We start from the raw sequence: 15842 nt of genomic DNA on the forward strand, positions 1-15842 counted from the left end.
AAACATTGCAATACATCATTTACAAAGGGAATATTCTTGTTCACAATGTAATGATTGTGAGGGCAGATTCCAGCCAACCTTGCAACAGCCCTCGATGGTCAGCAGATGGTGGAAGAACCCTCTGAACTCTGCCTGCAGCTCAGCAGAAAAATAAGCAATGTACTGTTGAGGTGAAAAATGAATGTGCAGCTTGCAGGTGCCTCCACCAGATTTCAACTTCAGCTCACTTAATGGGCTGACAGACAGGTCCTGGTGGGAGAAAGGCAGCTATTAAGTCTGGCTTTAGCGGTCTCCAGTTTAAAAACAAAACACAACATACGTTAGTGTTGTAGTTACCTTTGGATCTAGAGGAGGTTCTGAGGTCAGTGTCACAGTGAAAGAAAGGTCTAGGAAGCTGTCATTGGCTACAGTGACCTGTTTGTTCACTTTTTGACCCAACGCTACACATCCTAGTTTCACTTTCTTTTGTGGTGGATCAATCACTTTCAGCTGGGACAAAAAAAGAGCACATATTAGGGTCATGAAAATGACTTTGGACAAATAAGAGAGACCACTTTAGAAGATTATAAAAAAATGGAGAAATAAAGAATGTCCCTATACCTTTCCCTTCACATCATACATCAGTTGATGTTTGATTTAATTGTTTCTATTTGCAGTCTTTTGGTCTAAATAGTTGCAGGTAATGCATTACAAATAATTTCTTTTTGAATAAAATGAAACACTATAGTTTCCATGCTTATGCTTGTTTATATCTATGGGCAGATCTCAGTCAATCAAAATACTACAGAGCAAAATATTTCAAGCATTTACTTCTGTTAATTTTGCTTATTATAAATTACAGTAAGAAAAACATAATTTGGTTCAGGAAAATGGATTTACACAACCTATATAAAAAAAAAACTATTTTAAATAATGATATATTTTGTTGTTCCTCACAGTCATGGGAAAGACTGCTGACTAAACAACTCTCTGCAGCAGAGTCACAGACACCTGAGACTAGCATGGTAAGTCATGATAGGTCACTGCTAAAGAAGCTGACTGTGTTAACTGACACATGAAGCAGAGACAATATTAGAAGGCTCATAATTGACTTAAAAGAAAACGCACTGGACCGTTGCTTTTTTCCAGTATTCTTTTTATATAAAGGTAAATTTTGCATTTTATTTACAAAATCAAGGATCTGGAGTTTGGAGGAAAATTGATAAGCTCAGTACAGAGGTCAACCATGAAATTTCAGACTACGTAATTTGATTCTTCAGCAGATTCCCAGAATGTCTATAGCACCAATACTATAATTTAATATCCATAGTGTTATTAAGCTTGATTGACCTAAATCCCATAGAGAATCTATTAGGGGTGTAACGACACAAAATTTCACTTTGCCACATTTCTTGGTTTTAAAGTCAAGGCTCAATACTTAAGGTCCTCTTTAAGAAAGAGGAACACATTCTTTACATTGGTCAGCAGCTTGAAAGAAGTGCTTGCAAAGTATTTTTGGAATTGACCATCATCTTTGACATATACTACATTAAAAGTATATATGAGCATACTGATCACATTACACTGAGCAGCAGTATGCTCAGTGTAAGGTGCTTTTTATTTCTTTTACTTGAACTTTTTCTTCAGTTTTTTTTCACTACTTTCTTACCTTTAATTCAACGCCTTCTCCTTCTATCTCCACTTGTTTTGTGTCACAGCTGTCTAAGATAAAAAGGAGCTTTCCATTATAACGACAAGTCTTCAGGGGGTAGAAAGTAATTGGTACTGCCATAATAGCACCAGGTCTCAAAATATCTTGTTGGAAGTCCACCTTCAAGAATGCTGTGTTTTGAAACTGGCACTGAACACTGATGAAAACAAAATCAAAACACAGTATTTGAACATTTTCAACCCATTCAATTGTGTATTTAAAATCAAAAAGAAATAAGAAACAAATTTTTTCCAGCCCTTTCATAAATTAAATCATTTCCAATACAAATCTAAATTTATAAGGCTATAACTAGCAATCAAACATGGACTGGGATAGGATTTCAAAATGAGCTCACAGCTTTACAAACACTCATAAAAGTATTTGCAAACACTCATAAAAGTATGTCCTAAAATATTAGGATTATAGAAATACATTTTGTATTTCTGGGCAACATGCCAATATTCAACGGCTACAGATTTGAATTGGGTACAATTGCAATAAACAGCTATCTTGAATACAGATGGACACATACCTGACTTCGTTATTGTCTTTGTTGTGAATGAGAAGAGTGTGGGATGGTGGTACCATCCCCGGACTAAACAGGACACGCTTTCCAAAGTTAAACTTTGTGAAGGAGAAGTCAAGGTTGGGTGCCATGGCTCTGCCTTTAATAGAAAGATTAAAGGTTGGACCGGGCTTCACCTGGTGGGATGAAAAAAAAGGGAAAAGATGATAAAAAACAGCAAGGAAAATTTTATTTATTTATATATATATATATATATATAATTTTTTTTATATTTTATAAATACAGTATATATACTGTATATATACACACACACAATATCACCTGATGTCCAACTGACACAAATTGGCACCACTTTATTAAACTTAACTTGAATTAACTTTAAAAATTTCTCTTGAACTTGTTGTGTATATTTTTACTTAAAAACAGATTTTCAAATTCCCTAACAACTTGCAGTGGAAGAAAGTCAGCTCATTCTACAAAGTTCTATTTAGGACTGAAAAGATGCACATAATTTAAATAACTTTATCTTACCTTGACGATAAGTTTGACACCGTGGAGGTTACAAAAGCTCTTAGGGGAAAAGACCAGTGATACCTTGAGCTCCTTCCCAATCTGGACAACACTATTTAGAGGATTCACCTCTAATTGCTGAAGTTTCTCTCTGAGACCCGTCAACTCAAAGCTGACTTCCAGGTTAAATCTTGAAAGATTGCACACCAGGAAATTGTAGGTAGATACTTCTGAAATTCCCACCTATAATTCAAGAATATAAAGACCAACATGAGAGAAATTGCTCATTTCAAAGCTCAGATGTCAATGTGTATAATTTGCATTTCAGTATTTATATTGTTAAGGAGTGGTGACCTTTCCAAAGTCTAGTGTATCTTCCTGTTTAGGGAAGAGCTCTCTGAGATTCCCGTCTTGCTCCTGAATATGAACAGAAACTGGCGTGGAGAAACATTCAGCCTTGACGTGGAATGAAAGTGGTTCTGACTTCCTCTTCACTTTCATGATCGGTTTGAAGTTTACATATCCCTTATAGGAAGGTGTGAAGCACACCAACAGTGGTAACCTGCAACCAGCAGATTGCAACAAATAAAGAAAACAAATTTTGACAGGAATGGTTCAAATGCTTTACTATAAGGACCATTTTTTGAATTTTTTGAAAATAATGGTGGCTGATGTGTGTTATCAACCTATTCTTGGGCATCACTATGCCATTCATGGGGTTCAAACTCAAGCTGGCCTGATGATCTTCAGTGACAAGAGACCCCGGGAGGACAGAGAAGTGGAAAGGTTCTTCCTCTGCATTCACCAGTTCAATTGTTTGCTCCACCACATCACCTGCCCACACACAAACACACATGATAGCTTATGCAGTATTTGGAATTAAAGTCTGCCACCGTGGAAAAGATAATAACCACACTTTATTGCTAAATTTAAAGACTTTTTTGGACTGCAGAAAATTGTAATTGTTTACACTAAATACATTCTGTAAATGCCACACATTATGTAGCATACATGTCTAAGCTAAGGGATTCAGGTCAAGACATTTTGTTTTATTTAAATAAAACAGATATTTTAAATATCTAAAATATCTGCGACTAAACCGGTGTGTCTATAGATTCAACAGTGACTCTTGTCAGAATGAGGTAAGTTTGGAATTTTAACACTGAACCCGTGCCTCAGTGATAAAACAGCAAAGGTGTTGTTTTATTTGTTTATGTATATCGCTTCGCTTATACAGCATGTAGGATCAAAAGCACTTTTGTAAATCTCTGCGAAGTAAGGGAATACACAAAGGGGTTGACGTTAGCAATACTACTTCCACTAGCTGTGTCACACATCACAACGATAATCAAGATAACTGTGCCGATTGTGCATAAATGCAAAATAATTTAAAATGTGGAGTTAATTATGTTGTCCTTGTTTTGAAATAACAATGAAGCCTGTTTAATTTCAGAGTTTTAATGGGCACATGTTGTTCTTACACATGTGCCCATTACAATGATTACTATGATAAGTAATCATTATTGTTAACTTTTTATAGTCATAGATTGTTCACAGAAGGTTGGTAGGCTAATGCCCCTCTTAAATTAGAAAAATTCAAAATAATATATGTGTATACTTTGTTTACATTAATGAAAAGACATCTGTCTGTACATACCAACAAGCACATCCCCAAAGTCAAGATGAGGTTTGTCAAAATAGATGCATGGTTCTCTAGAAGTTCCCACGCAAAAGAAGGGAAAAGACAATGACTTATTCTCAATCAAGAAAGTCCACAGTGATTCCACTGTCTCCTGGTGTTGAGCAACATATTCAAAACACATCTGTAGACAAATCAGAGAATCAATAATAATGTAAAGATTTAAGTGAGCTTGGGACAGAGAAGGTAGATGGTCAGATTGACAGCCACAACGTTCTTACCTCCACTTTCCTCCCTGGTGGGATGGTCCCAAAAGAATTTAGACAACGGAAAGACTTGGGATTAGTGTCGTCACACATCCATTTATATGAGTAAGCCACCTTGGTCGGGTTAATCACGTTGAATGACCTACAGAGTCAGACAAGAGAACAAGGTTTTAGCTTTTTATACCAATGGTTCTCAAACAGTAGTACAAGTAGAAATGCTGGGCAAGCTTCAGAGGAACTTGGCAATTCTACAGAATTATTGACAAGCTAATAGGCTACTGAATTCTAGTAATTCAAAGTATTTGTTGGAAGCACATAAAGTATTGCTATAACCAGAAACTTCCAAAACGAGAAAGTGCAATGAAGAACATTTCAAGAACTGTGAGCAGAACTAAAGTGGATGACACTGAATCAAGAATAAGTGCCAGTAGGTGCCTAAACTGCATTTGACAGTCAGAATGTCCATCTGGGAATAACATCACACCCAACTTTAATATGTTTGAGTAGCTGATGCGGCTTTGAGACCAGGCTGTGTTTCCACTAAGTTTCAAATGAATGGTAGCCATTACTGGATGCTGATATTGGAGTTGTTGATTAACGTCCGACTTTTCCATTTAAATTTCTCAGACCTCTCTGTTATTTTCTCTAAATTGGAGGAAGAGAATTAAAATATAGTCAAATGCATGCTTTTTAACCAGACATGCAGTTTCAATAAATTTTTCTACTCCTTTTTAGAATAGAACAGAAATATTCTTTTGTTGTTCTGTTGGAAAAAGTAGGTGTACCAGCAGCAAAGTGACAGTCAAATGAAAGCATGATTTTTCACAAAAGGTAAAATATAACAAAAATTACAAAGTACATATCAATGAGAATAATAGCCTCCTGTCACTCCTGTCATTTATTTAATCTATTACCTTGTTGTGGGTGATGATATGCCAAGGGCTTTGAACTCTATAACTCGAGTGTTAGAATCCAGAGGGCGGCTGAACTTGGGGCTGTGGCGGCAGCTACTGATGTAGTCCGAGTCCTCCAAATCAAAATGGATATCAACCCACAGGCTTTTACCACGCACTGTGATACAAGGAGGTTGGTTGCCGTTCTCCAAGTTTGGAATACTGAAAAAACAGAGATATCCATAACAAATAAAACTTTATATTGACTGGGTAACCAATATAAATTTCCTTTTAGATTAGCCAAACATAAATATGCTTAAAAATTTTTGCATTGCCAGTCCTAAAACAAAATGTAATGTATTTTGGCTATATCTTTAAAGGTGTTAATGTCTTGTCTTTTAAAAAAAAGACACATTAAAGAAAGAGCCATTCTTTTATAGCAAATTTGATTGATTTTGAGCATAAGATGTGGGTACACCTCTAATATGCTGAGCACTGAAAAATGCACTTGCCTTAAATGCCTTTAATTACCTGCAGAGTAGTGTGCCCTGAAACTGCGATACCTCCACAGGTGAAAAGCAAACATTGAAGGTTTGGGTAACTCCAGGATTTATGGCCCCAACTCTGGGCTCCACGGTGAATGGAGGCAATTCAGGGTTTCCTAAGAGTTGTGATACTACACTGCTCCGAACAATGGAAGGCCTGTCTGAACTGTTGTCAGGATGAGAACTCCAGCTCTCATCTGTTACCAATGACATGTACTCTGATTTACACAAACATTTTTAAAGCACTAAATGAAAACAAATACATCCTGTCCAACTTTAAGTATTAGGACATTAGAACAGCAATAAAATCTAAAATTTAAAACAAATATTTCAGATCAGATTCAATGTTCACTAAATTCATGATAAGAGCTCATTTTACCTCCTTCTGTAAGATCTGTAGTCTCACTGCATGAATCCATTTGGACATGCCAGGAGAAATCCACTTTCACATTGCCCTCATTGATAATCTGCAGACTTAAAATGCAAGCACACACACAACAATCATTTTTAGAAAAAAAAAAAATCAGCAGTTGAATATCAAGTATTTAATCCACACACACAAAGTATACATCAAACATCATGTGGATAGGCTGGATCTTTAAGCAAGTATCTGTAAATAAAGTCTATTTAAGATACTTGAAAGATTTAGTGGAATAATATATGGAAAAAAAGTGAAACAACCAAATTATGGAGGAAAGAGCAGATATGGAAAATTATGTATTGCACATGCACATTTGTAATTGAAAGCACAAATACAGAGCAGTGTAAATAAAAGCTTTAAATATTTTTGATCTCTAACTTTTGAATAAGCATGAGTGTCAAAAATGCGCCACACAAATATTCTCAGACATAATGGCTGACAGTGTTTCAGTCTGACTTACTGGTGGAGGTCGGTTTGGAAAAGCATGATGTCTCTAAACTGGATGTTGCTGGTGATGCAGCTGAACTTTGAGTAATCACAAATTGCCCTGATTTCCAAATTCAGACTCCACTGAGAGCCCTCAACCACAGAACAGGGAGGTTCCGGATTTGTCTCTGTCACCTGAAAGCAAACAGGCAAATTAGTTAGTAAAGCTAAGCGATGTCCAGGTTCATCTCAATAAATAAGAATAGCAATGATATACTTTTTCAGTGGCTTAAAGAAAGAAACTCATACTATAACACAGATTTTTTTACAGAGTGATATTTAGAGCCTTGATTTCTTTTAATTTTGACAATTATAACTTGCAACAAAAAAAAAAAATCTGTTTCTTGCCTTTATTTCTGTTTAAAATTCAGGCTTGAACTACATAACACCATCAAAAATATATATATATATATATATATATATATACAGACATTCTGCCAAATGAAAAGGATTTCTGAGTATTATACAGTGAAAGGAGAATTATTGTCTTTTATTGATATTGTCTCTGGTTCAGGAGAGATGGTGTGACATGTAGCCCACATCTTGGATATTTCAGCATGTGTAGTAGCTGTTAAAGTAAAAACTGTAACTACAGTTCTTGCATTATGAATCTTTTCCAAATTCTCAATGATTTATGAAGGCTGCTGTAATCTCTGTTGTGCCCCCTTTTACTAGCAGCCTTTTACTTCCAATCAACTTTCCATATGTCAATGACAATCTCTTGGACAACTGTCACATCAGCAGTTTTTCCATATTGGATAAGCCATAAAAATGACATTCCTGTAAAACCAAATGCCTTGGGCTTTCTTAGCTTTTCATTATAATACTAAGAATGGCAAATCACTCTTTGTAATGAACTTTATACATTCCTAAAACACACACATTTAGATGTATACAATTATATTCAGGAAATATATGCTACACAAAGAGGCTCATTTGTCAGGTTAAAAGTACCTTCTAAAGACAACTTCTAAGCATAAATTAAACATATTTTTGTTAAGCATATTATTGAAACCTCTGCTACCTTTTTACTGTCAAGCTGTCGAGATTCTTTTAACACCCTGTCTGAAGCACTTTGCCATGTCACTGTTCTATGACGGTCATCCCAGTCAGCCACCTCCTCTATCGGTTGCTTGAACTCCACCTCACTAATCTTGCAAGTCATTTGCTGTTTCAGAGTCACTGGCTGACTGGACCAGAAGGTGACAGTCACTTCCTTAGAACACATAGCATGAAGGTGCCCAACCTGTGTTACAAAAAAAAAAGACATCAAATTTTCAAATAACCAAAAACAGGCAAAGTGAAGACTTACTGAATAAAAGTATGAATAGTGATTCTGTTATATTTAGTAGAATGATATTTTGTGTTCTATTTCATTCCTACTGACCACCAGAGGGGGCCGCTGAAAGTACTTAATGTTCCCTAGGCGCATGCAAAGTTCGAACAATATCAGTCACACCTGTGACATATCGGATGACCAATTTGAGGCTACATGGCATGACGTCATCCGAGACTCTGTTCCTCTTTTCTCGCATGCCGTACGCTTTGTAGGGCATTGGTCTTCTGAATTTTTATTAATTTTGTAGATCAAACTGTTGCACTAACAGAGAGTTGTTCCAGAAGAATAAAACTTGTTTTTTAGATTTTATTTTTGTTGGTCAAACTACTGTATTGAGTTTAAAACTGCTGAGTCCTATTTTATGAGCTTTACTTCGGTTTTAGAAAAAGGCAGAACATGTGCAATTGCCAGTCAACTTATATCAATGCATTTCGACCAATATCAAATGTCTTTTGACCAATAAAATATATCAGAATCTGGTAGCTTGTGTGTGCTACCAGAGTCTTTAGCTTGCTTTAGCTTTAGTTGTGAGGTAAATGATAAAGTGAGTGTTCAGTCCTGGAATGACAGTCATGCTATGTGGATGTATAACTTTGATGTGATTATTGGATTGTAAATAGTAACATGCTAGAATACTTGTTACTGAAACAAGGGGCCAGATTAGAGTAGCGTGTTACTGATGTGTTGATGGCACAATTGTTTATGACATTTCTTTTCAAGCTATTTACTGATCTGTCAGGTTTCCGACATGCGTCTCCCCAATGACAGACTAGGTCCAATGCCCTTGGTCACAGGTGTGACTCTGTTGATATTGTTGCTCACACGGCGCATGCACAGAAGGGGACATTGAGTGCTTTAAGCACTGCCCTCTAGAGGTCAGTAGGGATTCATAGAACTGTAGTTATGTAACTTTCGGTTTATTGAGTTGTGAAAACAGCACTATGTTTGCATTTGTGGAACAAAGTTGTGGTGTAAATATTGAAATAAATCTTAATCTTATTGATATTTTTAATCCATGTAAGAGTTTACCTCTGGTGAAAATGTAACATTTGGTTCACTGGGAGGCCACTCGAACTTCACCACCTGGGTTTTGCTGTGGTTGGTCATAGTGAAGCTTTCTTGGTATTTACAGTCTATATAGCAGTCACCAAAATGAAGCACCTCATATAAACCTTTGAAAATGATACAGATTTGTCAGGAAACTATAGCATGTGACAAAGCCATTATTTTCTGAACAATTTCAGTATGCAGTAAAATTCTCTACACCCTCACAGTCCTCTATTTTGTATACCTGGCACTTCATCAACTTCATCCTGCGGTGAGCTGCTGATGTTGTTGAGAGACACCGTTTCCAGATAAGTCTCCGCCATCACATGTATTGTGGTGTTACTGTACTGGTTGTCCTTCACCTGCACTGCCATTAACGTATCAATTGTAACAGATTCGTTGGAGCAGAAGCAGACCTCAAACCTCTTCCTTTCGTTCACATTAAGCTTCACAGTGACTTTGTGGATCATCTGACCCTCTGGAACATGGGAACCAATGTTTGTCAGGAGATATGAAATATGAAATGTTTTGTTACCTCAAAAATTAAACAGCTATGAAACAGTTTAATTCTTAAAGGGGGAAAAACTACTGTACAAAAGAAAAAAGTGAAAAACAGAAAAAGGAATAAGTCACCACAAACAAGTTTGAACTGCAAATCTAAGACATAGCTGCAACAGGTCAGGAAAAAAAAGAAATGCAAGAGACATTTCATAATAAAACAATCATTACCTAAAGGAGGAGGTTCCTGAAGTTGTTCGCACTGAACAGTGCTTTTGGTGTCGCCCGGAGGAGGTTTTATTGTAAACACACCATGTTCATCCACCAATTCAATTTGGACCTTTCACAACAAATATAAAATTACAAGCAATTCTCTTTTTTTTTTTTAACACCTGATTGTTACAAGCAATTATAATAAAATACTATATACATTCCTAAAACACACACATTATATATAGATATATACAATTCAGGAAATATATACTATCCAAAGAGGCTCATTTGTCAGGTTAAAAGTACCTTTTAAAGACAACTTCTAAGCATATATTAAACATATTTTTGTTAAGCCCATTATTGAAACCACTGCTACCTCTTTACTGTCAAGCTGTCGAGAACATTTTGAAACTGCTTATCCAAATTGGATTATAAAAAAAATAAGAAGAAAAACAAAAAAAAGTATTTAAGCTTGTTCCACAAAGTGAACCTATAGTTTAAATTTTGGCCCAAATCAGCTCTTGTTTGATTTATTATGACAAGGTTGAATGTTGGGTTTTCCAATACAGACCTTTATTGTTTTGCCTGCCAAAACCAGGTTAAAGTGAGCTAATGTTTATGTTACTAGAGGAAGAGTTGTAAAAACAACAACAAATATATTGACAAAATATATTTCATTAACAAAATGAACACTCTATGAAGCCTGTCTGGATGATGCTATGACCAGCTATTTGGTCAAAGTGTCAGTCCAAACATAGCAACAACCTAACAACTCAGAAACAAATGGCATCTTAAAGCCACTAGTAAATTTTCTATTAAAAATGTTTTTTACACATTTGTTAAAATACTCATTATGTTGTGATAGTAAAAGACTATCTGTGAAAAAAATCTAGCGCCTGTAGTTTTTACCAAAACTCACTTGCGCTTCTATGTTTCCGTTATTGAGAAGCACCAGAGGTAAAGTATGTCTTTTCCCCACCAAACGTCGTCCGAACTGCATCAATGGGTCTGCCTTGCTGCTTCCCTGAGATGGACGCAGGACACAGACGCTGGGCAGAGTCCCCTCTCCACACAACTGGAACTCCAGGGTTTGGTTGACTAATGTGTGTTTTGATCTTTATACACCAAAATAAAGCAAACTTCATAAATATCTCTTGCAAAGGATGCAGGATTATTGCTTATTTCTTCAAACAGCAGTTTTATTGTGGTAAAAATTTCACCTGGAGAGCCCCTTCGTTGTTATTTCCAACACAACACTATATGACCGGATTGCCAGTGGCGTGAAGGTGACCACGGCATAGGTATGTGACAGGCTCGATATGTTCAGCGTTGCTGCAGACAAGTCGAATACTCGAGTTGCCTGAAAGCAAACACATCATGTATTTTTCCATTCTGACTCTCGAAACATGTAGATAAGACAGGTTTAAAAGTCTTACCTTATTTCCAGTGTATTTGAAGGCCAAGTTAATTGTGCAAGGAACCTTGCAGTTGTTGATGAGTTTAAAGCGGGCTTTAGAGGTTTTCCCCACTAGAATTTTGTTGAAAGTAAATTTTTTCTCATCCATGACAAAAATGCCTTCAGCATTGGCAAACTGCTCTGAGGACAGCTGGCTACTGTTCGGACACAAGTAGTGTTCTTCAAAGATGTACTCTGGATCTACCACAATGCCTGTGCGAAAACAGAGAAATAAAATAATGCTTTGGAAAAATCTGCTGACTCAAAGGTAGGGACAATTTTGCCATCAACTTCTTTTCTTTGACAGTTTACAACAATTCAAGGACTTTCTTTCGTCAGATTGGAGAAGGTAAGCGTTTAGGCTGTTGGACGCAGTCAAAGATTTCTAAGACAACAGTATAATTTTGAACCAACAGATCAGAGGGTACTTTCTATTTTGTTCCCTGTTTTTGTTAAGAGAGCACATGTCCAACCAAGACAGGAATTGCAACTCACATATCACCCCTCTCCCATAATGTCCGCTCTCAGCTCCATCAGACTACCCAGGAGAGAGTCTGCTGAGCTCATTATACGAGTTAATTCTCAGAGATACACTCATAAAAATGTCAAAGGGTCAACAGAGGAGCGCTGTTGTGATGACTTTGTGAGGACAGAGTTTTGGAAAGGGCAGAAAAAACAGAAGCCCAATTTCAAGGTATTACAAAGTCAAATTTCTTTTAAGTCATACTTGATATGTACAGCATTTTTATAATAACTGAATGTAATATTGTTACCGTACTCAACTGCATTATAAAATGGCACTATGTACTTGGAAAATACATACTGCTGCTTTAAAAAATTGGCTACCCTATTCAGATTGATAGGGACACAGTTTGAAAAATATGTTGGAACAATAAAAAAAACATTTGTCAGTCTTAAACTCAGAGATTGTGTATTCTTAGTTGGGTGTTTACGTCTGACAGGAATCATTCAATTTATGCTCAGCACACATATTTCTTGTTTTGTTTTTAAAATATCTTTTATTGGTCAGATAAGGTGGGGTCATTTTATATGCACAATTCCAGTTATATTTTGTAATGCGTTTTAGATATTAGAGTGTTTTTTTTCCCAAGTTCATCACATTCCCTGTTTAGAGATTTTCAAATTGAGTTTTGGTTTACTTTATTTTTAGCCAGTTAATTATGTGCCAATTTTTATTAGTTTCCCAGATTTCTTCTCAATCTTTTAAAACAAACTCCATTACAATTTATGGTTGACACAATTTATTTTTAAAGTGTTGGATTATTTTCTTGCAAATAGATCTTTTATTGACAAATGAATGTCCCATCAAGTTGGCTCATTAAAGTTTCCCACAGAGCCTCATTGCTAATCATGCTACTCGCCAACATACATTATTTTTAAGTTGGATTTTTTATGTAGGGATACTCATCTCTCACCTGATTTGTAAACCTCAGCTAACAGTTTGTATACGATGCCGTCAGGCTGTTCTGAGGGGTCACGACCAACGATGTCAATAAGCAGGCCCTGGTTCCAAGAGCCAAGCTGGTCAGCCAAACAGACAACAGTTATCTGCTGCTGAGTCCCAGGCTGCACGTTTCCACTGCAGGGAGACACGCAGAAACTGCCCAAGTTGAGGGAAATCTGGAAGTATGGAAAAATTTTGAATAGAAGGAGAGTAGATGAGAAAACAGAAGTAGACAAAAAAAACAAGAAAATGAACATCAAATAGCAAACTTAAATCATGATTTTGGCAGCTTGTATTTTTACGTTATGGAAAATGGTCAAACATAACAACAATTGTACATGATGCAAACCACGTGATATCTGTTAAAAAAAAAATAGTAGTAATTGCTTACATCCCGAGAACCAGATTCTCTGTGATGATCTTGTTTGGTTTCGAGGGTGGCGCTGGTGGACTTTGATGTAGCACCATCTCTAGTTGGCATCCTAGATCGTCCTCTAATCTCAGGACTAAAGACAGAAAATTATTTTAGATAATGTAATGTAAACAATGTTACATTTTTGAATAAGTTTATTGTATACTATAAAGTACTAGGAACACAATAAAACATTTATCACTATTCAATGGATTGCTTAGCAAATCAAAAGTCCAATCTGTATTCTTACCCAGCCTTCACATTGCTACCTAACTCTGAGAGTATGCGAGTTAGGCTGAAATGGAATGGGAAGAGTCCGAGGTTGTCTATTGTGAAGCTCTGGGTTTTGTCGGAGCCATAGGCCAGTGGGCCAAAATCAATGTCACATGCAGGTGTTATTTTATATCTACAAAAACACAAACAGAAAGTTGATCATCTTCACTAAAGATTCAAACAACAAAACTGTTCCTGGAGTTATGTTTTTATGCTTTTGTTATGCAATGGTGCTTCAGTGCCAGAGAAAATTAATAGTAATAACAGTAACCTGGAGAAAAGAGATTGCAGCGAAATCTTGATGTCTATGGTGGCTATGGTTTCTCCTCCTTTAATGCTGGGTTCAATGATCTGCAGAAGATTATGTTACATATTAAGTTAAACTGTTGCTTTAGATCAGAGAACTACAACTTCCATCCAAACAGCTGCTTTTCAGAAGCCTTTAGATGCTACCTGTCCAAATACTCCAAAAATTACTGAATTAATTTCATATATCACTGTATATATCTGTGTATTCTGTTCCTTGTTCACCTATTAAGGAGTATAATCCATTTTTTCCTTGTATATGTCTAAAAAAAAAAAAGCAGTAATATATGTTCTACAGAAACCCGACATAATGCCAGATGTTCAGATGACTTTAAGATGTATCTAAAGTTGTAGGATTTTGGCTATAAAGGACTGGAGTTGGAGACCCCTGACTTACATTTAACAAGCAAGAATTTCTTAAGCAATTTTATAAGTCAGTAGAGCTGATTAAAACTTTGCAAAATCATTTTATTTGTTTCAGTTCAGCTTCAGTTGTAGTGAATACTAAATCTAGGTTCATGCAATATTTTATATAATATACCTCCCAACACTAGAATGTCACCTTGTATAACTACGACACAAATAAACCTAGACAAATGTGAGTATTCTAACAGGAAATTCACATCAGACAATTAAAGAGAGCTGCAATGAATATAGTACAATAACATTAAGCGTAAGGAATGGCCCTGACCTCTACACTATTGTAAAATTACAGTCAAGTATTAGAAGTTGTGTTCTTGCAAGAACATTTTAATGAATGATAAAGATACCAAGAACAGAAGTCAACGATCCTTCACAGAATTATACCAGAAGGATGTTGATAGCTACAAAAGGTACCTGTTTTTTCTGCAACTAACGTAAAGATACTATATATATATATATATATATTGACATTGAGTGAATTAGAGAAAATCCATAATAAATTCTGGGCTTTGCATGTAAAACTCTGAAAGATACTGTATTAAGGCAGAAAAAAATCATCTTAAGATTATTTCCTTTCCTTTCTAAGACAATCTGAAGTAAAAGGGTAAAAGTGTCACTTTTAAGAACGCAACATCCATCTTGGAGAGCATTGAATGACACCTGACAAGTAATGATGGGTTCTTCTTTCAAATTGACTTCCTTATCAGGTTTGCAGGCCACTATTGCTCCTGCGAACTTCCCACGGGCCGACAGAGTTCCGGATGGTGGAGTCACTGAGAACATGGACTCTGTGGTGTTAAGCTTTCGGTTAGGAGGTCGAATTGAAAATCTTAGAAACAAGAGCAAAAAGCAACAAATAAAATCCTGCAGTTAAATAATACTTATTACACATAAAACGTAGAACAAAGAAGTAAAGAAAAAATATTCACGCTCACTTGTAGGCCAAGTCATATTTCCCTTTGTTTGTCAGCTTTAGCTGCTGTTTGCTTTCTTCAAAAGCTCTAAGGATTCCAAAGTCCAAACTAGCAGCTGTCACAGAAACAAAGGTGTGGAAGATGATATTATTATTATTTCAGAAAATCATGTCAGTGTTTCAGTATTAAACCATGTAGAAAAGCTGAAATATCCTGAGTTAAAGGACCTATTTCCATGTAGGAGTTAACTCAGAGGTCAGATTGGTTGCTGACAGTGGAATATGTCATTATCTTTTCCTTCCTAATATTATAAATGTTTATAGAAACACTTTTTTCCAACTGTTTTAGTTCTTTTAGGACAGAAGGAAATAGAGTCAAATTGTAATGTCATAAAAACAAATTTATGGATCCATGAAAGCAGAAACAACTTTACTAAAATGTTTTTAAATTTTCCCATTCTGGTCATTAAAAGAAAAGAAAAAATAGGGGTCAGTGTTTATAGCAAAAAAGCAAAACCATC

At 36.0% G+C, this 15842-nt stretch overlaps 1 protein-coding gene across 1 annotated transcript in view; it reads right to left on the reverse strand.

Moving 5' to 3' along the window:
• hydin (HYDIN axonemal central pair apparatus protein) overlaps window positions 1-15842 on the reverse strand; it is a 68782-nt gene that overhangs the window by 6163 nt on the left and 46777 nt on the right. The window contains exons 56-81 of the mRNA XM_055032106.1: window positions 15344-15437; window positions 15069-15237; window positions 13951-14030; window positions 13657-13812; window positions 13386-13500; window positions 12966-13170; window positions 11510-11742; window positions 11294-11433; window positions 10993-11188; window positions 10092-10200; window positions 9607-9840; window positions 9345-9487; window positions 8001-8222; window positions 6951-7111; window positions 6449-6543; window positions 6056-6266; window positions 5546-5746; window positions 4647-4773; window positions 4384-4549; window positions 3413-3560; window positions 3081-3288; window positions 2748-2969; window positions 2223-2392; window positions 1649-1847; window positions 337-489; window positions 79-249 (exon numbers count right to left, since the gene is read on the reverse strand). Of these exons, the coding sequence (XP_054888081.1) occupies window positions 79-249; window positions 337-489; window positions 1649-1847; window positions 2223-2392; window positions 2748-2969; window positions 3081-3288; window positions 3413-3560; window positions 4384-4549; window positions 4647-4773; window positions 5546-5746; window positions 6056-6266; window positions 6449-6543; window positions 6951-7111; window positions 8001-8222; window positions 9345-9487; window positions 9607-9840; window positions 10092-10200; window positions 10993-11188; window positions 11294-11433; window positions 11510-11742; window positions 12966-13170; window positions 13386-13500; window positions 13657-13812; window positions 13951-14030; window positions 15069-15237; window positions 15344-15437 (4328 nt within the window). The remainder of the gene's footprint in view (window positions 1-78; window positions 250-336; window positions 490-1648; window positions 1848-2222; window positions 2393-2747; window positions 2970-3080; window positions 3289-3412; window positions 3561-4383; window positions 4550-4646; window positions 4774-5545; window positions 5747-6055; window positions 6267-6448; window positions 6544-6950; window positions 7112-8000; window positions 8223-9344; window positions 9488-9606; window positions 9841-10091; window positions 10201-10992; window positions 11189-11293; window positions 11434-11509; window positions 11743-12965; window positions 13171-13385; window positions 13501-13656; window positions 13813-13950; window positions 14031-15068; window positions 15238-15343; window positions 15438-15842) is intronic.

This window comes from Poeciliopsis prolifica, unplaced genomic scaffold (assembly GCF_027474105.1).
Source record: "Poeciliopsis prolifica strain line A6 unplaced genomic scaffold, Auburn_PproV2 SCAFFOLD001, whole genome shotgun sequence".
NCBI classification, from domain to species: Eukaryota; Metazoa; Chordata; class Actinopteri; order Cyprinodontiformes; family Poeciliidae; genus Poeciliopsis; species Poeciliopsis prolifica.